Genomic DNA, 25,713 nt, shown 5'->3' on the forward strand with positions numbered 1-25,713 from the left:
CCACTGAGCAAGGAGTCCGATGTGGGACTCGATCCCAGGACTCTGGGATCCTGACCCAAGCGGAAGGTAGTGGCTTAACCAACTGAGCCACCCAGGTGTCCCGAGTCTCTTTTAAAAAAAAAAAAATTATTTATTTGAGAGAGAACATGAGAGGGGAGAAGGCCAAAGGGAGAAGCCGACTCCCCACGGAGCTGGGAGCTGGGAGCCCGATGCGGGACTCAGTCCTGGGACTCCAGGATCATGACCTGAGCCGAAAGCAGTGGCTTAAGCAACTGAGCCAGCCAGGCGCCCCTATTTCGAGTTTCTTTTTGTGTGTGGTGTGAGAAAGCGGTACAGTTCAGTATAGTTTCCTTCTTGTACAGGCAGCTATCCAGTTTGCTCTACTCCCTTTGTTGAAATCATCTTTTCTCTGTTGTATATTCCGTCCTCCTTTGTTTGCAGACGATTGACCATGAAGGTATGACCCGCTATCCCATTCCGTTAGTCTCTGGATCTGGTTTTCTGCCAATACCATACTATTTTGAATACTGGAGTTCTGTAGCATATGATGAAATTTGGGATTATGATGCTTAAAACTTTGTTATTCTTTCTCAAGATTGCTTTGTCTATTCAGGGTCTTTGTGGTTCCCCACAAATTTCAGTGTTATTTGTTTTTGATCTGTGAAAAATGCTGTTGGTATTTTGATAGGGATTATATTTTCTATTTCTTTGAGTGGCGTGAACATTTTAACAGTATTAATTCTTCTGACGCATGAACATGAAATACCTTTTCGTTTGTGTCATCTTCAGTTTCTTTAATCAGTGTTTTCTAGTTTTCAGAGTATAGGTCTTTTACTTCCTTGGTTAAATTTATTCCTAGGCATTTTATTCTTTTTGGTACGACTGTAAATGGGATTGTTTACTGTATTTCTCCTTTGGCTACTTTGTTATTAGTGTATAGAAATGTAGCAGATTTCTGTGTATTAATTTTGTATCCTGAAACTATTGAATTCATTTATTAGTTCTCAGTTCTGAATGGTTTTTTGGTGGAGTCTTTAGGGTGTTCTATATGTAGTATCACTCATCTGCAAATACTGACGGTTTTACTTCTTTTTTACCAATTTGGGTGTCTATTTCTTTTTCTTGTCTCATTGCTGTAGCTGGGACTTCCAGTACAGTATCGGGAAAAACATGGTGAGAGTGGCATTCTTGAACTGTTACTCATCTTAGAGGAAAAACTCTCAGTTTTTCACCACTGAGTACGATGTTTGCTCTGGGTTTTTTATATGTGGCCTTTCTTATGTTGGAATGTGTTCCCTCTAAACATACTTTGTTGAGGGTTTTTATCATGAGTGGCTGTTGTATTTTGTCAAATGCTTTTTCTGCATTTGTTGAGATAATCATGTTAATGTGTATAATATTGATTTGCACATATTGAACCAGCTTTTGCATCCCTGTAATAAATCCCACTTGATTGTGGTGAATTATTTTTTTAATGTATTGTTGAATTCAGTTTGCTGATATTTTGTTGAGGATTTTTGCATCTGTGTTCATCAGGGATATTGGCCTGTAGTTTTCTTTTTCTGTAGTGTCTTTTTTTTTTTTTTTTTTTTTAAATCAGGATAATGCTGGCTTTGTAGAATGAGTGTTTGTATATTTGTAGACTGTTTTCCTTTCTCTTCTTTTTTTGAAATAGTTTGAGGAAAAAATAGGTAGTAATTTTTTTTTTTTTTAAAGATTTTATTTATTTGTCAGAGACAGAGGGAGAGAGAGCGAGCGAGCACAGGCAGACAGAGAGGCAGGCAGAGGCAGAGGGAGAAGCAGGCTCTCTGCCGAGCAGGGAGCCTGATGTGGGACTCGATCCCAGGACCCTGGGATCATGACCTGAGCTGAAGGCAGAGGCTTAACCAACTGAGCCACCCAGGTGTCCCTAGGTAGTAATTTTTATTTACATATTTGATAGAATTTACCTGTGAAGCTGTCTAGTCTTGGACTTTTGTTTGTTGGGAGTTTTTTGATTACTGATTATACTTCATTTTTCTATTTCTTCCTGATGCAGTTTTAGAGGATTATATGTTTCTGGGAATTTATCTATTTCTTCTAGGTTGTCCCGTTTGTTGACATATAATTTTTCTTAATATTTTCTTATAACCTTTGTATTTCTGTGGTGTGAATTGTTATGTCTCCTCCTTTGTTTCTGATTTTATTTATGTGAGTTCTCTCTTTTTATTGATGAGTCTGACCAAAGGTTTATCAATTTTGTTTACCTTTTTAAAGAACCAGATCTTGGTTTTATTGATTTTTTTCTATTTTGGGTTTAACTCTCTGTTTCATTTATTTCTGCTCTAATCTGTATTGCTTCTTTCGTTCTACAAGCTTTGGGTTTTCTTTGTTCTTTTTTTAGGTGTAAAGTTAGGTGGTACATTTGAGATTTTTCTTATTTCCTGAGGTAGGCTTGTGTCATTATAAAGTTCTCTCTTGGAACAGCTGCATCCCGAAGATTTTGACTATTGTGTTTTCATTTTCATTTGTTTCCATGTACTTTTTTTTTTTTTTAAAGATTTAATTATTTATTTGACAGAGCGAGATCACAAGCAGGCAGAGAGATAGGCAGAGAGAGTGGGAAGCAGGCTCCCCACTGAGCAGAGAGCCCCACATGGAGCTCAATCCCAGGACCCTGAGACCATGACCTGAGCCGAAGGCAGAGGCTTCCATGTACTTTTTAAACATTTTTTGATTTCTTGGTTGACCCATTTATTGTTTAGTAGCTTGATGGGGGAAGGAGCCCTCATGTGTTTGTGTTCTTTCTAAATTTTTTCTTGTTATTGACTTTTAGTTTCATACTGTTGTGTTTGGAAGAGATGCTTGATATGATTTAGGTCTTCTGAAATTTATTGAGACTTGTTCTGTGGCCTAACAAGTGATCTGTCCTGGAGAATGTTCAGTGTGCACTTAAAGAATATGTATTCTCCTGTTTTTGGATGAAATGTTCCATGTGTATTTGTTAGGTCTAACTTGTCTCATGTGTTGTTAACTGATTCCTTCTTGATTTTCTGTCTGATCTGTCCATTGATGTAAATGTGATTTTAAAGTCCTCTATCATTACTGTATTACTGTGAGTTTCTCCTTTTATGTCTGTTAATATTTGCTTTTTGTGTTTAGGTGCTCCCATGTTGGGTGTATGGATATTCACAATTGTTACGTCTTCTTTTTGGATTGTTCCCTTTATCGTTATGTAATATACTTTTTTGTCTTTTGCTGTGGCCTTTGTTTTTTTTTTTATTTTTTTATTTTTATTTTTTTAAAGATTTTATTTATTTATTTGTCAGAGAGAGAGCGAGAGCGAGCACAGGCAGACAGAGTGGAAGGCAGAGTCAGAGGGAGAGGGAGAAGCAGGCTCCCTGCAGAGCAAGGAGCCCGATGTGGGACTTGATCCCAGGACGCTGGGATCATGACCTGAGCCGAAGGCAGCTGCTTAACCAACTGAGCCTCCCAGGCGTCCCAGTGGCCTTTGTTTTAAAGTCTACTTTGTCTGATATAAGTATTGCTTATACGGATTTTTTTTTTCACTTGCATTTGTATGGTGTATGTTTTGCACCCCTTCACTTTTCAATCTATATGTTTTTAGGTCTGAAGTGAGTCTCTTATAGGCAGCATGTAGATGGATCTTGTTTCTTTAATCCATTCACTCATCTGTGTCTTCTGATTAGAGTACTTATATTTAAAGTAATTATTGATAGGAGGTAGTTATGCGCTTATTGCCATTCTGTTAATTGCTTGCTTTCTGGGTTTTTTTGTTTGTTTTGTTTTTGAAATAGTTCTCTGTTCCTTCACTTCTCTGTTGTGGTTTGGTGACTTTCATTAATAATATACTTGGATTCCTTTATTTTTTGTGTATCTATTATAGGTTTTTTTGTTAAAGATTTTATCATTAGAGAGAGAGAGCACGCGCGTAAGCGTGAGCGCACACATGCACAAGCAGGAGGATTGGTGGTGGGGGTGGGAGGAGAGGCAGGCTCCCCGCTGAGCAAGGAGCCTGACGTGGGGCTCGATCCCAGGACCCTGTATAACATAACATCTCACGTGTATAGTAGTCTGTGTTAAGTTGATGGTCGCTTGAGAACTTTATTGTTTTTACCTGCATGGTTCAGGGTAGAAAGAAGCTCCGTGTGCAGGGAAGTCTGTGTTTGTGCTTTATGCTCCCCGAGGTAGCCTTGAAAGTTGAGAGCACAGATTCCAGGGCAGATGGAGGGCATAGCTGGCAGGCTGAAGCGTTTTGTTTAAATAATGTTTCTTTCCATTTTGAATAAATGGGAGCCTATTTCCCTGTTTCCTATAAGCATGCGACCTCGTAAGCAGTGGATCGGTATCTGTTCTTAGTTCCAGGTAGGAGTGGTAGGAAATACGTAAGAGCTAGGCCTTGCCGAATGTATTTTCCCACAGTCCTAGGAGACCTGGGCTTCCACTCAGCACCAGGGCTGTCTCTACCTGCCATGGAGGACGGCCCCTGGAAACATATCTTGCTTGCTTAAGCTGCTTTGATTTTATGACTAAATGCATTTGGTGATCTTTTCTGTGCTCCCTTCATTGACAGAATTTTGTCATAAAAATCTTCTTTTAGATAATTGGTTTATTGGAGGGCCATTGCCATGTGAAGCACGGGCTGCCAGTCTATCACGTACTTGAGACACTTCTTATTGCAAACATCAGCTACTGCTGATGAGAAGGTGTTGTAGTTTTCTTACTGGTCCTTTAAAAATTAAAAATTGAAACTATTTTATTAAGATAAAGGTTTATTTATTGACTATTTGCAACAGTTCTGTTGGACTCATGATGTAGTACCCCATACCGCTTTCATTCTTCTTTTCTCTAACTTTTCAGGTGTCTGTATGTTAAGTAAAATGAAAATCTTAAAGCTTCTTCTCTCTTTTCTAAAAAATATTGTATTTATTTGACAGAGAGCTTCTCTTGTGGCAGAGACATAATGACATTTCGATAGCAAGGATGTGGCTCTTGCCATTTTTTAGGATAAGCCCTCAGTGTGTGAGCCTGGGTGCCGTGTCCCCATCCTGATCGCCCTCTTCTGTAGGAGCGCAGTGGAGACAGACCAGCAGGTCCGTATGGCCCGTTGCTGTGAGGATGTCTGTGCCCACCTGGTGGACTGGTTTCTTGGGGAAGAGATTTTCCAGACTGCGAAGGAGACCCTCCAGGAACTTCAGTGCTTCTGCAAGTATCTCCAGCGGTGAGTCCTCTGTCCTTACAGATGAAATGGATGCACGTGGAGAGAGCCTTTGACAAGATTATGCTTTCGGAGGTAGTCGGTTACATACACACGTGAAACACGCTCCTTCCTGATGGAGGGGTGCCAAGGGGATAAGTAGGGAATGAGATTGGGAGCTGTTCTGTATTTCGTATTTATAGGTGCTTCCTCACACTTACCTCTGCTCTCGACACGGGGAGATGGCCACGAATAAGCCAAACAGATTCCAGCTGTATGCACCCACATGGAGGAATTTCTAAAACACAGTTTATTTGAAAAAAGCTATTCTTCGGGAAGTGTGTACACATACGGTGTATACTCAAAGTATTGATTGTTTCGGATTTATATGTAGTGGTATAACCGTGAGGAAAAGGAAAATGATGAAACTTCGCACAGTGCTCTGCTCACGTTTGGGAACAAGAGGGCATGTGATTGAGTAGGGCCCAGGGCTGGTCATGGCCACTGCTGTTCGACTGGATGAAAGAAAGTATGTGGCTGTTTTATTTATCATTAATCTTTAAACTGGGTATGTACTCTGTTTGTGGGATGGTGATTCATTTCATAATTTCATTTAAAATAAGTAACAGCGTACCTTGAAGTGTCAACCATGTACAAGGGTGTAGAGGGAGAAGTGAGTCTCTGTTCCACAAGAGACCTCCGTGTTCCTCCTCAGCAGCAGCTGCCGAGGACCCCTCCAGAAGCCTTCCGCCCTTTCTTGTGGGGGGAGGACAGGCGACGGCGCGCTCTCTCCTCCATGCCGGCCCTTTACCCCATTTGGGGTCGGGTGAGGCCTGGAACCACCGCTGCATATTGAACTCTTCCAGGTGTCAGTGGCCCCACGAATGACCTACCTGGTTCTCAGTTGATGGACTTCCATGTGGCTTTTCTTTGTAGCTGTGACGGAGAGTGCTGCGGAGACTGTCCTTGTGCAGACACTCCACACGGGTACACGGACACCTGGAGAGAAGTTCCCAGAGTGGTGTTTGCTGGGTCCGAGCATGGGTGTGTCTCGAATTCGTACCCGTACTTGCCGGACATGGTTTGGCTTCAGTGCTTAATTGAAGCTTGTTTTGTTGTTCACCACCGCTCCCTGTGCCCGAGTATTAATTTTAATTCTGATTCATTTCTCAGTTTGAGGATTCTTGCTGAAAAAGACCTAAACGTGGCCAGAGAATGTGCTTGCGTATGTTACAGCGCCGGACTGTGCTTTTGCGTGTGTCCCTGTCGTCAGCTTGAAAGGACACAGTGGTGATACGGGGCTGTATCTTCCAGGTGGAGGGAAGCCGTCGCGGCCCGGAAGAAACTGAGGCGCCAGATGCGAGCCTTCCCTGCGGCACCCTGCTGTGTGGACATGAACGACCGGCTCAGGGCGTTGGTGCCCAGTGCAGAGTGTCCCATTGCTCGGGAGAACTTGGCCAAGGGCCTTCTGGACCTGGGCCATGCAGGGAAAGTGGGCATCTCCTGTACCAGGTTAGCGCTCAGCCTGCCATGGCTGCTTAGTGCTCCCCTCCGCTCCTGGCTTTGTAGGGGACAGGGAGCCATGTGTGCATTTGGCGGGAAGACGGGCAGAATCAGAGAAGGTGGACACAGATGCGGGCTTGTGTTCCTGAAGGCTGTTTTCCTCCCCAGCCCTGGACATGTGACACGGCCTACATGCTTTGAGTTCACGTGCCTTTTCCCCTTCAGACACTCAGGGCCTGGAGATTGAATCTTCCTGAGAATCACCTGTTTCTCTTCTGCTCTTTGTGGATATACCGTGTCCATTCTTGTTGGTGGGAGTTCTTCTGTCCTCCAGAGCGTGTTCTAGAGGGCAGGACTTTTGTCTGCGCTGCTCCTCTCCCGTGGCGCTAGGCGGTAGATGACTGCTTGATATTTGTGGAATGAACAAGTCTTTTAACTAATTGGTTTCTTCATCAGCAAAAGTTTTCTTGGTCTCCTAAGCATTCCCCATCAGGAGACTCTACTAAGCTCTTACTGTCCACTGCGAACATCAGTAAGTAATTTGTCAAGCTCCTTGCATGGGCACCGAGCTGGCCTTGTGCAGACAGTGTCCTTCTCCTTTCTCTGTAGGTTAAGGTGGCTCCGAAATAAGACGGCACACCAGATGAAGGTTCAGCACTTCTACAAGCAGCTGCTGAGGTCTGTCACGCCCCCGGTGTACACACGCCTTGTGCTGGGGCTCGTGCACTGGCTTACCCGCTCTGCTCTTCCCCTTGCAGTGATGCGGCATGGGTGCCCCTGGACCTGCCGTCCCTCGTGGCTGAGCACCTCCCTGGGAGGCGGGAGCGTGTGTTTTGGAAGCTCGTGCTGGTGTTGCCTGATGGAGAAGAGCAGTCCCCAGGGAATCCTGGCAGGTCAGGAAGGGTTTCTCTGGGCTTTGAGGTCGAGAAGGTGACTGCAGGAGGTGGAATGACTTCTCTGAGGGCATCAGGCATGAGGGACCTGTAGTCTGTTTTGTTTGTGATTTGAAGTTGACACTTAAGATTATTTAAATTTTTATGCTGTAAACTGGGCCCCGGAACATTTAAGAGTTGATCCTCGTTTAAAGCTGTGCTGAGCGGATTGATTAGGGCTCGCTTCACTGTCAATTCTGGGGGAAGACAGTTCAAAGGGTGTTGGCTATAGTTCCTTTTTTTTTTTTTTTTTTTTTTTAAGGAAAAAAACTGGTATTTTAAGAAAGAAATCCAGAAATTGAGATGGCATTATTTCCTGTAATCAAACTGCCTTCAGAAGTCACTTCGAAGCAGGACATGTTACTTTTCTTTTTTAGCAACTTTATTGACATAAAATTCACATGTTACAGATTTTACCCGTTTAAAGTTTCTGTTTCACTGGTTTTTAATATTCACGGAGTGGTACAACCATCACCACGAATTCCAGAACAAAGGAATCCCATGTCCATTAGCAGTTACTCATCATGCCTCCTTGTTGTCAGCTCCCGGAAGCCACTAATGAGTTTCCTGTCTTCTGTGTGTTTTTCTATTCTCGACATCCTATACGAATGGAGTCCTCCTGTCTGTAGGTTTATGACTGGCACCTCTCACTCAGCCATCATGTTTTCTGGATTTTATCTTGTTAGCAGATACCAGTCCTTTGTTCTTTTTTTGTGGCTGAGTAATAGACCATTGTATGAGTACAACACATGTATTCATCAGTTGATGGGCCTTTGGGTTGTTGCTGCTCTTTGGTTATTATGAATAATTCTGCTGTGAACATTCATGTGTGTGTGTTTGTGCGGACACATGTTTGCAGTTTTGTTTGTTAAACACCTAGGAGTGGAACTACAAGGTTGTGAGGTACCTTTATGTTTAAAAAAGTCTTGGAAGAATTTCCAGACTGTTACACAGTGGCTGCACCATTTTCCATTCTTGTTAGTGGTGGGTTAGGGTACTAAGTTCCCTGAATACATTCGTTTTTTAGCATTTACTATTGAAACTCATACGAGCTAAGGAAAAAGTCATAAAGATTGTAAGATAGCTGAGCAAAGAAGAGAGTTTTGTGGTTTAAAAGTATTTAAATGATGATTCATTTCTTAGAACAAAAACGCCTGTCTTCTGATTGACTAATAAGTTTATTCACTAAGAAATATACATTACAATAATTCTTAAGAGCTCAGGCATCACATTTGATTCTGTCAAACGTGTATATAGTCGATCCTTGAATGACATGGGGGTTAGGGATGTCAGTTCCCCCACACAGATAAAAATCTGAATATAACTTGACTCCTCCAACTACTAATAGCGTACTGTTGACCAGAAGCCTAACATAAACAGTCAACCTGTATTTTGTATATCTGTTACATACTGTATTCTTAAAATAGAGCTAGAAAATAATAAAGCTAGAAAAAATGTTACTAAGAAAATCATAAGGAAAATACATTTTTAGTACTGTACTGTCATTATTAAAAAAAATCTGCATAGAACTGGACCCACACAGTTCAGACCTGTGTTGTTCAAGGGTCAGCTGTATTTCAGACTCTGAAGGACCTTTTCTGTCACTCAGTCTTAGTGCTTCAGAACTGTAAATCACGCGGCAGTGGAGCTCACGAGTGCCCCCTCCTGCTGCCCCTGGAGAGTTCTAGCTGCAGTTTGCGGTCACAGCTGTTTTGTCGAGCTCAGCGGCACAGCAAGAGTTGGTGTCTGTGAACCTGCATGTCTAGTGTTTCTCTTTGTTACTTTTCCTAAAAATCTTTATAGTTTGCATTTAGGATTAGAATCTTTTTGAAGGTGTTATTTTCTTTTACTCACAGAATTTTAGCAAACTGGTTACAAGTCAAGTTCATGGGACGTGATGGCTCAGTGGGCGACACAAACAGTGAGGCTGGGGGCATCCAGACGCTCGCTCTGTTTCACGCGCTCAGCAGCAAAGGGGACCGGACTGTTGCTGTCAATGTGTGTATAAAGGTGGGTGAGAATCCCGAGTATTTACTTCTGTGGTTTTTTTATTTCACTCATTCCCAGACATTATTGAAGTGGTTTTGAAGGAGTGGAGGGGGCTCAGAAGCCCATGTCATGTTCCCCCTCGTGTCCTGATGACATCCCATGAACACCCTCTTGGTGTGACGTACCAACCTAGATTCTCAGGAGTGCAGTCAGCCTTAACCATTGCAGGCGCAGACCTCCTGGAGAACTTGGTGAAAACTCACAAACCATCCTGCACAAATGCATGGATTCACATGATCACGAGCCCTGAACTCCACAGGCCTCTGGTAATTAACCCAAGAAGGGTAAGAGAACATTTCACAAAAACGCAGTGCCTGTTGTGTCATGTGGTTTGCAAGTAGCTGACATTTTGTTGTAATGGCTTCCTGAGACGTCCTGATACGTCAGTTTTCACAGAAGACGAATGGTTTTTAACCCTGTGCGGTTTTCACTGAACTGGGTCCCAGCTATTGTAGAAGTTCAGTGTTGGGCATTTCAGGTCTGTTGGTTTTGTTTTATATTCAAGTTGTCCCCAGTTTTTGACGGTAAGTTCTAATTTTTGTTCTTTGTAGGTGTTGGTATAGTACAGATGGTAACTGGTTCCCTGAGAGATTCCTTTGTTTTTTTTTAAGATTTTATTTATTTGACAGAGATCACAAGCAGGCAGAGAGGCAGCTGGGGGGTGGGGGGAAGCAGGCTCCCCACGGAGCAGAGCAGAGAGCCTGATGCGGGGCTTGATCCCAGGACCCTGAGACCATGACCCGAGCCAAAGGCAGAGGCTTAACCCACTGAGCCACCCAGGCGCCCCAAGAGATTCCTTTTTTTTTTTTTTTTTTTTAATTGAAGTGTAGTTGATGTGCAGTGTTCACAGACATCTCAGGTGTACTGCATGGTGGTGTGTAAGTCTGTCCATTACGGTGTGCTTGGCTCGGTGTACTCACGGTCCCCACACAGCACTGTCACAGCAGTGTTGACTGTATTCCCTGTCCTGGGCCTTCTGTGCCCGATTACTCATGCCTGGAAACTCGTGACCCCCACTCCTCCATTCTGCCCCCACACCCTCCCCTCCACAGCTGTCACCTGGTTCTCGTTTAATGAGAACCTGTTTCCTCATTAGCTGCAAGCCTACATAAATCAATTGTAGGTACTCGTGGTCTTAGTGCATGGGTTCAGATAAACCCAGATGGGCATTGTATTTACTTGGAGTATAGCGGTGCACGGTGGAAAGTGTAGGCTTCTGGCTGGAGCAGATCCGGGATTACAGAGGCTGCGCTGGCCGCTCCTCGTGGTGCCGTCTGTCATGTGGTCGTGACTCATTGCGCCAGGGTCTCACGAGGGCCGGGGGGCTGTGTGCTCAGATGAAGGCTCAGCGAGAATCTGCTCACCCCTGTGTGACCTGATGTGGCCTGCTGTGCCCAGACCTCTCCTTTGCCTAAGGAAAGTCACGTTCGTGTCACTCTGCTCACCTGCAAGTGATACTGTATTCCATGTTCCCTCTTCCAATTGGAACCACTTTAAGTTGTAGTTTGGTTATAGGGTTTTTATTTTGTGTTTCCACTTTATTTTATTTATTTATTTACTTACGTAAATGCCACACCCAAGGTGAGGCTTGAACTCATGACCCTGAGATCAAGAGTCACATGTTCTTCTGACTGAGCCGGCCAGGTGCCCATGGTTTTCCATTTTAATAGTACTTATTTTAATCTCGAAATGTAAAAGTAATACATGTGTGAAACTTCAGAAATATAAGGAAATACGGAGGAAGCTAAAGATGGTAAGAGCCACCTCGGCTCTCGCTGTTTCGGCTCCTGGTCATGTCTTGGTTCATGTTCTTCCCTTTTCTCCTGTGACCGTAAAGTCACCTTTTACCAGCTGGACAATCCGTTTGCTGTTCCTCTTACCTTTATTCTTAAGTCTTAATCACAGCAATACCTGCAGGTATTGAAGCAGTCAGATAACCTCCCGTGGTTTATCATGAGGTCTCGCAGCCCCTGCCCCTCTCCCAGCCCCCGTCCCCAGGGTGTGACTTCTCTTGTGTCTCCAGGTCACACACTTCTGTCGCTCTTTCTTGGCTAACCGACTTCAGGTGTCCTTCACGGACTTCCCATTAAAATAGATCGTCTGCAATACAACAGATCACTCCCAAACTTAGCAGCTTAAAATAGCAAAACATTTATTATCTCATAGTTTCTGTGGGTCAGAAGTGCAGGGGTGGTTTCTCTGGGGCCTCGAGCTCAAGGTTCCTCCGAAGGTAGAAATCAAGGTGTGAGCCAGAGCTCTGGACTCCTCTGAAAGCGTGACTGAGGGAAGATCGCTTCGAAGCTCCCTCTCGCGGTTGCCGGCGCGGTTCGCTCGCTCGCAGGCTGTGGCCGGGGCCTTTCCACGAGGCAGCTCGCAACGCGGCGGCTGGCGGCCCTCCGCTGGGCCAGATGGCAGAGTCTCTCTGGAACCTAACTGTGGAAGTGACATCCCGTCACTTAAGTCTGATTCTGTCTATTAACAGTGAGGCGGGGCAGGGATCGTGCAAGGGCATGGGGGTGAGGGGTGAACTCCTGTATCACGGTCCTACCCAGCCTTCCCCAGTTTCCAGGGTGGCTACATCATCACTTTATCTTAGCTAGTGAGCGGGGTCACATTTTGAGGGCCATGTGACTGCTGTTGGCCCCAGGACCGGCAAGTGTTCTGTGGCCACGGTCCTTACTTTCGGGGCAAGTAACAGTTGCCGTATTTTCTCACTTAATGTGGTTTTCTCTGTGTCTTTCATTCACTTTTACCCAAATATGCCAGCATGTGGGCTGTGTACGTCTCAGTAGAGGCTTCCAGGTGCTCTGTCACTGCACCTTACCCTTCCTTTGAGAAAGTGCCGTCCTCTTGCTCCCCCCCGGGCTGACCTTGTATCCCCGGGGGTGGCTGCCACTCGGGTCTTCATACCAGTAGCGCAGTCCTGCTCCTTCCCATGCTGACTCTCACCTTCGGCAAGTTCTTCGTGTATGAGTACTCGTAGGAGCCCCCTATTTTTTTTTTTTAATATTTTATATTATTGTTTGTTTATAGAACACCAACAGGGTCTCTGCTCTCTGAGCATTCCTGATTCTCATTTCGTTCATTTCCTCCCATTAGGTAGTGTTTGCTTTGTTTCTTCGTTTTGGTTTTTAATCAGTCTCGGACTGGCTTATGCCTCTTGGAGAGAACGCCTCTCTCCTTCAGAAGTCACACCACAGTCCTCATCCATTCATTCGGGTCTGCGTTTCACAGGTATTTCCTGAGTGACTTCTCTGTCTGGAAGCATTATCCCGAGTGCTGGGGATGTAGCAGAAAGCAACACCAGTCCCCGTTTTTAGGAGCTGATGTCCCCGTGGGAGAGGGAAGCTGTTGGAGCGGAAGCGTCAAGCCTGCCTCCTCCGCGGCTGATGATCCGAATCATGACGGTCATCTCCCCTCGCCCACTCCTGCTTGCTTATGTGTTTTATTTTATTTTGTGTTACGATCCATTATTTTTACGGATGTATTTCTTTCATGATGACAGGTGCACCCTTTAAGCCCCATTGCCGGTTTCACCCACCTCCCCTCTGGCGACCATCAGTTTGTTCTCTGTGGTTAACAGTCTGTCTCTTGGTTTGTCTGTCTTCCTCTCTTTCTTCCCCCTTTGCTCATTGGTTTTGTTTTGTAAATTCCACAGGTGAGTGAGATCCTATGATGCCTCTTTTACCTAAGAACAAACGGAGGCTCTGAGAAGTTAGAATAAATTGCCCCGGCCACAGAGCTGCCGCGTGGTGGCACCGCGCACAGGCGCCCTTGGGTGCAGTGGGTTAGAGCTGCCGAGTCCGTAGGACCACAGCAGACTCCTACCAAGTGCTTATTTGGTCCTGCCGTCGGCAGCAGCAGCTGTTTTTTCTTGGTTTCATTTCCTGTTTGGTGGGGCTCATCTTCTAGTTTCTTCCAAAGAAAGGGTCTGTGGGAATGGGATTTTCTTATTCCTTGATTCTCTGAACATGTGTTTACCCTCATCTGTGTTACGGGTTAGTGAGGTTTGTAGAAGTGTGGGTTGAAAGGTTTTTCCTTCCAGTTTTGCTTTGTGGTCACCGGTATCTGGGGCTGTTGAGATGTCTCAGGCAACTCCTGTTCTTTTCTCTCTGGCCTGCTTGTTTTTCTCCCGAAGCCTGTGCTTTGTCCCTGGGGTTCTGAAGGTCCACTTGGGTATGCCTGGTGCTGACTTCCTGCGCTCGCGCTGCTGGGCTGGGCAGTCCTTGTGGGCTGGAGACGATTGTCCGCTTGTGGGACGTTCGTGCGTCTCAGTGCCACCGGTTTGCCTTCTGGTTCTTTCTGTTCTCTCCTGAAGTCCTATGAGACAGGTGTTGGATTTCATCAGTTAACCCTCTGAGCATCTTATCCTTCCTACCCTATTTTCTGTCTTGTTTATATATACTGTGCTCTGGGAGACTCATCGCCTTTGTAATCCAGATGTCTTGTTGAGATTTTTGTTCCCTATCTGTCAGTTCATTTCCTCATTCTTATCCTTATTTGACTTTTATCATGTCATCTTGTGACGATTTTTTGGATGCACCATCAGAGGAAGTTAGGATTTTCGCGCTCTGAGTTTTCTTATGTCCCATGCGTTACCTGTTTCCTTTGGATTTCCTTTATTATTCTAGTCTCACTTGTACGTTGGAGGCTCTCCTCAGGCACCTTAACCTGAGACTGCCGTACCTGAATGAAGCCCTAAAAGGCTGGTCATAAGACCTGTGTTTGGAGGGGAGGGTAACTGAATAGCAAGGCCATCTTTGGGGGGGTGTCCCCAAATGTCAGGAGATGCACAGCTCTTTGTTGCATTGTTTGGTTTCTTTGGAAAGGATTCCAGAGAACCTTTGGATTGTCCCTAAGAGGGACAAGTGGGAGTGGCCAGTGCTAAGTCCCCCCACTCTGCCTGCGTCCTCTCAGGGCAGGACGCCTGTGCAGGGGGCAGGAGGCACTTAGAGGCCGCCTGCAGGTGGCTGCACGACCTGTAGGACCACGGCTCTGTGTGTGACTTGTCCTTTCTGTCCTGAACCTCACCTCTGGCTCTTGGTGCCACTGGGTCTGAGTGCTTAGGGCTTTTGCAGGCGCAGCTGGTCTGGTTCCTTCCATACCTACATCTCTAGCCCTTCAGGTCTAGCTTCCTCTGCTTCCTTAATCCAGTGGTTGTTTCCATCTGCACGACGCTTTCTAGAAACTGGTCAGAATCCCTTGTCTGCTGCTTGTTTGCCTGTACCCCAGTCTGTTGTCATGGGAATACCTGGTTTGTGTTTTGGGCTTACCTGGTTTTATGCCTGTTTAAGGGATATTGTTCGGATTAAAGTAACGTCTTCCAACAGTTACGGCTAGAGGCTGAATCATCTGTTGACCTGACGGTTTCTTGCACTGATTTACAGTCTCGGGGAGGGAGGACAGCCCGGCGAGCCGTGAGCATTTGGCTGCATTGCTCAGGCCCCCCCGCCCCCGTCTCTGCTGGTTTGTCCCCCGGCGTGTCCCTCCTGATGGTCTCGATGTTGTTCCAGGTGGCCCACGGTGCTCTCAGCGACCACGCCCTCGACGCCGTGGAGACGCAGAAGGAGCTCCTGGGAGCCAGTGGGCTCATGCTGCTGCTTCCGCCCAAAGTGGAGAGCGAGGACGTGGCGGAGGAGGACGTGTACTGGCTGTCCGCACTGCTGCAGCTCAAGCAGCTTCTCCAGGCCAAGCCCTTCCAGCCTGCGCTTCCACTCGTGGTCCTCGTACCTAGCCCGGCGGGGCGCGCCATGGAGAAGGAAGTGGAAGACGGTTTGTGAAGGCGATTTTGTTGGTGGACCCGCGCGGATGATAAATGGGTCGAGCCCCTGGTCTGAGGAAGCACCTGCGGTGTGGCGCAGGGGGTCACGGGGCAGCGGTGCCTGGGAGCAGGGCGGGCTGGGTCCGTGCAGGGAGATGTGTTAGTTTGTCGGCACACTGAGAACAGAGCACAGTGACCTCCACTTGTTTCTGTCAAAGGTCTGATGCTGCGGGATTTGGTTTCAGCTAAGCTGATTTCAGATTATACTGTTATTGCGATCCCCGATTCCATTAATGATTTACAAGGCACAACTAAGGTACGTCTTCATCATTATTTTTTAAAATTTTTATTAACGTATAAGGTATTATGCGCCCCAGGGGTACAGGTCTGTGAATCGCCAGGTTTATACACCTCACAGCACTCACCACAGCACACACCTTCCCCAGTGTAGTCTTCGTCACTTCTAAAGGCCCTGTAAGACACTTCAGTTGTCCCCGTTTGTTCTGTCTTAAATGTAGTGTATGTTATTTCTTGGATTTTTTAGAAAATTATTTTTCCTGGGGGGAGGGGGGTTGGGAGAAGCGGGGTGGGGTTATGGACATTGGGGAGGGTATGTGCTAAAAACATATGTTTATTAAAAAAAAAATTATTTTTTATGTAAATTCAGTATCATACAGTGTATTACGGTGCTGGTTTCTGAGTAAGTTGTCCATGGGTCATCAGTCTTACGTAATACCTGCTGCTTATTCCATCGCCCGACTACCCCCTGCTCCCACCCCGGACCCCCTCCAGCAGCCCTCGGATTGTTTCCTGTGCCTAAGAGTGTCTCAGTTTGCCACCCTCTCTGATTTCCTCTTGTTTTGTTTTTTCCTTTCTTCTTCTTTGATCCTGTTTCGTTTCTCAAATTGCACATATCACCGCTTGGATTCTTTTACTTTATTGTTTTGACAGGCCTGTTTCAAAAAATATAAGCAGAAATCAAAATAAAAGATAAAATATGCCCCACAGTCTTGCTCTCTGCAGCCAATTAAGTTGTTCATGGACCCTTTCTCAGAGGCTCTGTGGCAACAGTTTCAGTTAGGGACCAAGTGCTGGGCGTCACAGTGAGAGTCAGTTAGGGACCAAGTGCTGGGCGTCACAGTGAGAGTCAGTTAGGGACCAAGTGCTGGGCGTCACAGTGAGAGCGGCTGCAGGAAGAAGGATGTCCGGGCGGGGAGCGCGGGGCGTGCAGGGAGACGCTCGTCCTCCGACGTGGGGAGACACGGCTCCCCTTCCTGCGCACGCCCAACACGGCGCTCGGGGCTGGTTTCCCTGGGGCCCGCGCGCCTCCCGGGGTGATCCTGCAGACTGTACTCCTGGGGATAGGGTGGGACCTGGAGCCCCTCTCTGGGAGGCTCAGGAGGCCGAACTCCTCTGCAGTGGAGTCTCTGCCTGCTTCCTAGTGTGGTTGCCGGGCCGGTGCCTGCTGGGGCGCCCGCTGTGGCCGCCGAGGGCGGGGCACCTTCCGGAAGCTCTTTCCGAGAAACAGGCGGAGTTGCTGAAGCGAGCCTCCTCTGACTGTCTGTGTGTCTCAGGTGTCGCGGGCCGTGCAGTGGCTGGTCTCCCACTGCCCCTGTTCCCTGGACCTTTGCTGCCAGACCCTCATTGAGTACGTGGAAGACGGCGTCGGGCGCGAGTTTAGTGGCCGGTTTTTCCGTGACAGAAGAGAGAGGCGGCAGGGCGGCCTGGCCTCGCAGGAGCCCGGAGCCATCATCGAGCTGTTCAACAGTGTGCTGCACTTCCTGGCCTCCCTGGTGTCTTCTGAACAGCTCTGCGACCTGTCCTGGCCTGTCACTGAGTTCGCCGAGGCGGGGGGCAGCCGGCTGCTCCCGCACCTCCACTGGAACGCCCCGGAGCACCTGGCCTGGCTAAGGCAGGCTGTGCTCAGCTTCCAGCTGCCCCAGATGGACCTTCCACCCCCGGGGGGTGCGTGCTCACGAGGAGGGGTCCTGGCTGGGGGGGAATGTGGACGGCCGAGCCTCCTGTTTCCTTTCTTACTGTACTGAGTCTGGCAGGTACTGGGCACTGGCGTGAGCTTCGTGTGTCCTCCTCCCCCGTCCCCACGCTGTGCCTGCTCGCACCTGCCCTTCGGTTCAGGAGTCAGGGTTGAGGCTCTCTGTATTGGGGGGGGCGCTTGGCTCTTTCCCACCAGTAGAGCAGTCTGTGGGTGTCCGCACAGCCCAGGGAAGAAGGTGGTGAGTGGTGTCGGGAGGGATCCTTAACCCAAGGCCTGTGGTTTTGGAATTGACAGCAGGTCCTGTCCTGCCTCTGGCACAGGGCGTGGGGGCAGAGAGCCTGGCGACCAGGTGGCCCTGCCTGCGTTGCTGGCTCTGCTGGGCCCATGCGCTCAGTACTGCCTTAACACCGGGGTTCCTTTGTTGGAGAAGCCTCTGTTCTGTGACTCTGATCGTGCCCGGGTGAGGCTGTTTGGATGAAGACTTCTTAGGTCTCCTGGGCTGGGCAAGGAGGTTGTCTCTTCCCTTACTGACGCTGGCACAGCATGTGGCCTTAGCAGGACCACTGTCCTTGTGGGCCTTGTGGAACAGAGGCCTCAGGTGTCCTTCTAAACTTTGGGGTGTGGCCTTCAGTAGGTCCGACAGATGCGTGTTCTTGAAGAGACCCAAAGGGAAGGAAATGAGCATAAATCGCTGTGCCGTGAGCTAGGACACGGCTCCCCGGGAGAAACCCTGACTTCCTGTACCACAGCCACCTGGTTGCTGGTTCAAATACAGATTTCTCGTGCAGCCGCAGGCCTGGATAGTCAGAGCCTCTAGAGCGGGCTCTTGTCCGGGGTGACTGCGCCTCTTCCTGGGACCCTGGGAGGGAGATGCTCCGCCCTCCCTCAGCCGCTGTGGTTCTCTTGTTTTCAGATTCGAAGGCAAACTTCTCAAATGCACAGTTGTCTTTTTTCTAAGAAACTAGAGGGAGCACCTTTCGTGTAGTGGCTTTCTGTACTTTGGCCAGACCCTGTAACCGAGGAGGTGCTTTGTCTGCAGCGCCCTGGCTCCCCGTGTGCTCCATGGTCGTCCAGTACGCCTCCCAGATCCCCAGCTCTCGCCAGACGCAGCCCGTCCTCCAGTCCCAGGTGGAAAACCTGCTCTGCAGAACCTACCGCAGGTGGAAGAGCAAAAGCCATTCCCTGGACCCGGGCACGGGGCCCTCGGTCGCTGACCTCCCGTGGGACGATGTCATCGCTTTGTGCATCAACCACAAGCTGAGGGACTGGACGCCCCCCAGGCTTCCTGTCACAGCAGGTAGTCAGCGCTCGGTGCTGTGGGGTCCCGTCAGTGACTTCCAGGTGACTGGAAACACTGGGAGGAGCTAGGAATGTTCCAGGAGAACCTGGACCTACCTCCCTGAAGTGGGCCCCTAGGTTGGCTCGAAGTTTGATTTTGGTGACTGAGTAGTTAGACTGGCCATGCCATAGTCTGGACGTGAATCTGTCTGAGCCTCAAATGACCCACAGATGTTGGGGCTTATTTGGTTAAGCTTGGGAGTCACATAATTTTGTGACTTTAATTAATCAGTAGGGCTTGTCCTTAAATCGGTGTATTTAAACAAATTTCAAGCAATCACTTGTTGCTCTTTTGATATTTTCTCATTTGCTTTGTGCTGTTTTTTCAGAGGCTCTGAGTGAAGATGGTCAGATATGTGTATATTTTTTTAAAAACCACTTGAAAAAATATGATGTTCCTCTGTCATGGGAACAAGCCAGAATGCAGACCCAGAAGGAGCTACATCTGAGCCAGGAGCGGTAAGATCTGTGCCCATTGTGTATCTGTCCTGACAGGCAGCAGAACAAACTGCATTATTCTCCTCCAGAGTGCATAGAACGTGAATGTTCTAGCCCACTGTGTGTATATTGTGACAAGTACTCGAGGAACAGATAATCGCTCTTCAAACACGTCATTTATCAGACAGACCTGACTCTGAAGGCGTAACACAGCCAGGAGAGTGTAGACAAAAGAAAGCTGACATCTCATCTGACTTAATAAACCTGGTTCAAAAGTACTGAATAAAACGTGTTAGCACATATAATCTTGTACCTAAAAAAAATTCACGAAGAGGCTTTATCTCAGGATAAACCACATCAATAGAAATCAACTCATTTTATTTGCTGTCAGAGCAGAAAAACAGTGATCATTTCAGTGTTTAAATGCTTTTCTTTTCCTTTCTTTCTTTCTTTCTTTCTTTTTAAGATTTTATTTATTTATTTGACAGAGAGAGATCACAACTAGGCAGAGAGACAGGCAGGTGTGGGGGGAGGAAGCAGGCTCCCTGCTGAGCAGAGAGCCCGATGCGGGGCTTGATCCCAGGACCCTGAGATCATGACCTGAGCCGAAGGCAGAGGCTTTAACCCACTGAGCCCCCCAGGCGCCCCTAAATGCTTTTCTTAAAATTTATACCCTCCTACCTCAATTTATACTCATTCCTAAAAAAATTTCTTATCAAACTCGGGTAAAAAAATTCCTTAGCTTGATAAGGCTTTCTACCATAAACCTACTAAGAGAAGAAAATGCTTCTTGCTTAGCCATTAGAAGCACTGATGTCAGAACCAGCCTGAGCCGCCCCTGATGTCACTTTTCACTGTTGTCCTGGAAATGTCCAGTTCAGGGACACAGATAAGATGACATAAATATTGAAAGGTAGGAGGAACTGTCATTTCCACACAGTAGAACTGTCAGTTCAGGAAAATCAGTAGTTACACCCTTGAAGGTTCCGTCTTTCAGAGCTCAGCAAGGTGATCAGACAGACAGGCCTCCAGCAGATGAAGATTGCCGTTCACCGCAGCGACAAACCCCTAACACAGGGACATAAACTGACCCAGGAAAGGCACTAAACCCCTGTGAAAGGAGCTCTCAGGGCCCTGAAGGTGCAGAGAAAACCTGAAAAAATGAGGGACCGGCTAGCTTTGATGGACACTGCAGTGCTGTAAAGACGTCCGTTCTTAAACTGTAACGTCAGGGCATTTCTAATCAAAAACCCGAAAGGATTTATACCCCTGGTCTTGACAAGTTAATTCTGAAATTCAGAATGTGTAGCAGTTGTTGAGAAAATTTTGAGTTAGAATAACAAGGAGGGTCTGCCGTGCCTGCTACCAGAACACACGGTAAAGTTCCAGCAGACAGAGATCGGGGAGTCCGGAAACAACCACGGGTGACGAAGCACCGACACTGACATCTGTTCAGGAGAAATAGTAGATCCCCTTTCTCCCACTGTTTGTGAGATGACTTACACGGCATTTAGGAGCTCAATGTAAGAATAAGGACTTCGCCAATATTAGGGGAAAATAGAGACCTTGTTGCTAAGCCTGGGAGGGGAAGCCAAACTCCGAGGAGAGAAGCTCCGAGCGTGTAGTTGCTCAGCAGAGAAGGGAAGCCTCGTCGTAAGGCAGAGGCTGCCCTCCCACTGTGCCCAAGCTTGACCCCCCCAGGGAAGCCAGAAATAGGCAAGGTCTGGGACTCTGTCTACACCCGCACTCCTGATGCTGGAGGAACCCTGTCTCTTTCTTGACCATAACCATTTCACAACATGTACTTACAGTTTGGGGATAAAGTCTTTTCATCCTGCGAACAAGTTTCCGGCTCCGTTACTGCACATGCACCGCAAAGGGAAGAGGAATGTGGAACGTAGCCCAGAGCGGGTGGCTCCCAGTACCCAAGGTCTGGTGTGCGGAGCCTCTGCGCAGGAGCTCCTGGCGCAGTGTCTGTCCCGGAGTCTGCTGCTGGAGAAGGAGGAGAGCAAGAGGTAAAGTCTGGTCGCCTCTGTTTACTGGACCCTTCAGGCTGCTTCCTGCGGGTTAGTGAGGACCCCAGCGACGGGGCTTGGCTTGAAAAAGGCCAGGCGGACATGTGAGGTACCGGCTCCTTGAAGGCAGAGGCAGGGCCTTAGTATGTCTTACGCTGTTTCTTACTGGAAATCGTTTCATTTACTGTTCATTATTGAGTCAGTCCTAAGTTTTCTGGTGGGAAGAAGGTGCGGCTGGCTTCTGGAGTGTCTTCATGGCTAGTGAGTGCCGAGTGTGTGGCCGGCACCAGCTCTCTGCGTCTGGCAAGCCGGAGGCTGCTGGGGCGTTGTGGCACCCGGCAGACCCTCCCCTGTGTCTCCCGCCCCTGTGGTTATGGTCTCCCAGGGAGCCAGGAAGAAGGCGTTTACAAGGCGGCCCCTACTCCACCCCCCACCCCCAGCAGCCTCCCTGGGTCTGCCTTATCACCAAAGGTAGCCTCGCCCCTTGCCTGGGATTCCGTCTCCCACCCACGCGGACACTCTGGTGAGCGTCCCTCTCTGTTGTGTCCCTTCGCCCGCTAGCCCCGAGACCGGGGAACCATGCCTGAGTTTCTGCTCCCTTGACTGTAAACTCAGAACAGTGTGGTCCTCACTTCTTTTCTCAGTCTCTCCTGACCAGCCCCCCCACCTGCACGTCTGCTCTGGTCAGGGTCACTGCAGCCTGCACGCAGCTGAGCTGAACATGAACCTGTCCCCAGCAGTGGTCCGTACCTTTGTTCTCTCCCTCCTTGCTCCCGGGAGGCCCCACGTCCCTTTCCTGCCCAGCTGGCAACTCCCCCTAGGACTCTCCCGGTTCTTCCTTGCCCCCCACACTCCCACCTGACTCCCCAGTGAAAGCATCCAGTTTCATGGATTTTTAAATAACATCGGTATTCTGACAACTCCAAATTCATATCTCAACCCCTGAGTTCTCTGAAATCCAGAGACGAATATCCAGCTGGTTTCTTGAAATCTTCCTTAGTGACTTTAGGATGCCTGATAGGCATCTCAGTGCTAACATCCCAAATCTAATTCCCAGGTTTCTCCCAAGCAGCTCCTCCTTCGATGGTTGTCTGCATTGGAGGGGCTTCGTCCTGCCGCTGCCCGGCCGGATGTCTTGGAATTAACCCTCCACCGTCAGTTCATCCATAAATCCTAGTTTCTCTATGAAAAATAGATTCAAAATCGGACCATTTTTTGTAGTGGGCTGTGGTCTAGTCTTGGCAGACCCAGTGTGAGCCTTTCAGGTGTGACCCCTTGGATCATAACCTTCCAGTGGCTTCCTCTCCAACCAAAGGCAGAATCCTCATGAGCCGGGCAGGCTCCGCATGAGCTGCATCCCGTTTCCCTTCTGATCTCGCTGCTCCGTCAGCTTTCCAGGCAGGGCACAGCCAGGCTTGCGTGTTTGCTGCTCCTTTTGCCTGAACTCCTTGGCCACCTTCCTGATATCCCCATGGCTCACCTTGTACTCGCGTCCAGTCTGTGCGCAAATGTCTGCTTCTCAGGGAGGCCCTCCTTGGCCGTCCCCCGAACCTTCTGGTCATATCCCTGCTTTGTCTTTCTCACCTTCAGACCACATTTCCCTCACCTTGTATTCCTCTCTCTCCTCACTGAAGTATAAGCTGCTTACAGCCAGGCCTTGCGTGTACCAGGTCCCTAGAATGCTGTCTGGTGTTGGGTGGGGGCATGAGGAAAACATGGTTGGAAGAGTGAATGCATGTGCTGTGATTTCCAAAGTGGATTTTCCTAGGTCAGTATCATTTCAGCAGTTGGTTCAGATTGTTTTTCTTAAAAAGACAAGTGTGTGGAGTGAAAAACTCTGAAATGTGTTAGGTGGCCGTGGGATATTATTTTGAGTTAATTTTAACTGTAAGCATCAGTCCATACGTTTGGATAATCTACCAAGAGATAAGCATCACTGGGGCGCCTGGCCGGTGCAGTTTGCTAGGCATCGGATTCTTGATTTGGGCTTGGGTTATGGTCTCAGGATTATGGGTCCGAGCCCCACGTTGGGCTCTGCACTCATTGCAGGCTTGGTTTGGGATTCTCTCTCCCTCTGCCTCTTCTGCTGGTGTGCTGTCTCGCTAAGATAAATAACTCTTCAAAAAAGGAAAGAGAGAGAAGAGTTACTTATAAACCAAAATAAGCCAGAGAAAATGAACCAAATGAGAGAATTATGAGTAATGTTGAGTAACAGCCAAAAGCGTTTTTTTACATAAATGCCACCTTTTCCATTAAATCTAATTTGGGCTTATAAATTAAAGAGAAGATTAAAAATGTTAAGAATATGGTTCTGCTTCTCAGTTGATGTCATAACTTTGTTCTGTCCTTAATAAGTGAAGCTTTAAAAAATTAGGAGTAGGGGCACTTGGCTGGCTCAGGTGGTGAAACGTGACTCTTGATTTTAGGATTGTAAATTAGAGTCCCGTGTTAGTTGTAGAGATTACTTAAAATCTTAAAAAAAAGTTTATAAGAGAAAAGTGAATGGTAGTTAAATGTTTTCTCCCTCATTCTCAAATGCTTTAGGTTTGAAGATCAGCTTCAGCAGTGGTTGTCTGCAGACTCCGGAGTGTTTACGGGTTCGAGGTCCCTTCCGCTCTACCTTCCTCAGACTCTGGTGTCTCTGCCTCACACTATTGAACCTGTGATGAAGACAGTGACCACGGCCAGCCCTCAGGTGGGAGGAGAGTACATTTGGCATTTGAGTTAGAATTCAAGACTGAGGGAATGGCTGGGAAAAGTAACGTCTCCATTCGTCGTACGGTGTTGTGATGACCAATAAATTATCAGGTTGAATAAGATATTTTCTTAAACGTATCTGTCAGTGTTCTAGAGGCCCAACTAATTCTGTGCTCCTACTTGTGAAATGAAGGGAGAGCGGCATTAAAACTGAACAAACCCGTAACTGTTGGCTGGCAAGCGGTGAGGGCATTGAGAATAACCGAGGTGATGATGGTGGCTTCCGTTTGTGCACATCATGTCCAAGCCTTGGCCTCACCCCAAACTTCCTTTCTGGGATTCACTTTCCCTGAGGAAAATTAATGAACGAGGAAGGTAAAAATCACAGATGTCAGGGCTCACCCAGAGGTGTCCAGCTGCTCTTCAAAGCCAGACTTGACTGGCTCCAGAGCTCGGCGTCCTTCCGCCTCACCATCCTCCGCCAGTGGTAAAAGAAGCAAAATAGTGTTTTCATCATAGATACGTAATGCTGGACAGGTAGAAAGTATGCTCCTGGACTGGCTTTTGGAAGCCCTTTAATAGGGGAGAAAAGCAAATTAAGATGGCGTGCTGTTTACATTGATCATTTGGCAGATTCCTTAAAAATTATATCTGTACACGTTCACTTAACAGTTTTGCCCTAAAGAAACTACAATACATAACAAAAATTAACGGGTTTTTTTTTTGTTTTGTTTTTTGTTCACTGTAGTGTTAATCATAAAAGTGGAAACTAAATGTCCAAAGATGAGAGTCTGGCTAAGCTATTACAGGTCATGTGATGGAGTAGCTCATAGGCCTCCATAGTGATATTTTGTAGAAATGACTGACACTGAAAGTCGTTGAAGATACAACCTGAAGGTAACACTCCGTGTGCAGGTGACAGCAGCTGTAGACGTGTGTGCTGGAAGAGGCTGGAAGGATGCAGAGGCTAAGAGGCGTGTTTGTTGAGCCCAGTAGATACCAGATGAAGTTTCTAACATGAGCCAGATCTGCTGCCCTTAAAGAGAATATATTTGGGTTTATGGATATCCCCAAACTATTTTTAGGTTCTTTTTTATTTAAATAGAACGAAAGGACAGGGGAGCAGCTGCAGTTGTCAGAGGCAACGGGCACATCTGTGAGCGAAAGGCTGAAGCACCTGGAAAGGCTGATGCAGAGTTCAAGGGAAGAAGAAGTTGCCTCTGAGCTCCATCTCTCTGCACTGCTGGACATGGTGGACATTTGAGCTCCTGGACCTGAGAGAGGGAACGTCTCCAGAAGATTTTTGCTTTTACTCAAAATAATGTTATTCTCAGATGCTTGATGCACTGTTGGAAATGTGATTATTAATCATGCGAATAAACCATTTGAATGTCTAATGAGGCCTTTCCTAGTTTTCAGAACGAAAGGCTCTTTTCTCTAGGGTAGTGTCTTTGATATTGTTGTTTCATCTCCTCAGACTGTCACCCACCAACATATGCCCTGAGGGAGTTTGCAGCTTGCATTTCTGTGTGTCTCATTCCTTGTCACAGCAAAGCTGCAGTCACTGATGGGCCAGACATCAGTGATACAGGGGAGAATAAAGCACAGGAGCTGGGCTCGCCAGGCCCACTTTGCTTGCATGAGAGAGCCAACTGTACACGTACCTAGGGATCGGAGGAGGTGCAGGGGGCATGTCCCTGCCCTGGAAGCAGTGGGAGACAAGAGGACTGGGTGGAGGAGAGCGCAGAGTTCCTGGAGAGGAGTGCAGGGCAGGGCTGGGGACAGTG

General features: G+C 47.5%; 1 protein-coding gene across 1 annotated transcript in view; it reads left to right on the forward strand.

The window, feature by feature from the left end:
- The window catches only part of MCM3AP (minichromosome maintenance complex component 3 associated protein), a 52,064-nt gene extending 26,741 nt beyond the window's left edge, over positions 1 to 25,323 (forward strand). Inside the window, exons 17-29 of the mRNA XM_082688084.1 lie at positions 5,069 to 5,221; positions 6,512 to 6,709; positions 7,310 to 7,378; positions 7,459 to 7,593; positions 9,489 to 9,642; positions 15,195 to 15,453; positions 15,661 to 15,758; positions 17,017 to 17,407; positions 18,478 to 18,735; positions 19,106 to 19,235; positions 21,026 to 21,229; positions 23,774 to 23,924; positions 25,032 to 25,323. Of these exons, the coding sequence (XP_082544210.1) occupies positions 5,069 to 5,221; positions 6,512 to 6,709; positions 7,310 to 7,378; positions 7,459 to 7,593; positions 9,489 to 9,642; positions 15,195 to 15,453; positions 15,661 to 15,758; positions 17,017 to 17,407; positions 18,478 to 18,735; positions 19,106 to 19,235; positions 21,026 to 21,229; positions 23,774 to 23,924; positions 25,032 to 25,190 (2,359 nt within the window). The 3' untranslated portion in view covers positions 25,191 to 25,323. The remainder of the gene's footprint in view (positions 1 to 5,068; positions 5,222 to 6,511; positions 6,710 to 7,309; positions 7,379 to 7,458; positions 7,594 to 9,488; positions 9,643 to 15,194; positions 15,454 to 15,660; positions 15,759 to 17,016; positions 17,408 to 18,477; positions 18,736 to 19,105; positions 19,236 to 21,025; positions 21,230 to 23,773; positions 23,925 to 25,031) is intronic.
- Positions 25,324 to 25,713: the final 390 nt, after the last annotated feature.

The sequence above is a fragment of the Mustela nivalis genome (assembly GCF_964662115.1).
Source record: "Mustela nivalis genome assembly, chromosome: 1".
Taxonomy (NCBI): Eukaryota; Metazoa; Chordata; class Mammalia; order Carnivora; family Mustelidae; genus Mustela; species Mustela nivalis.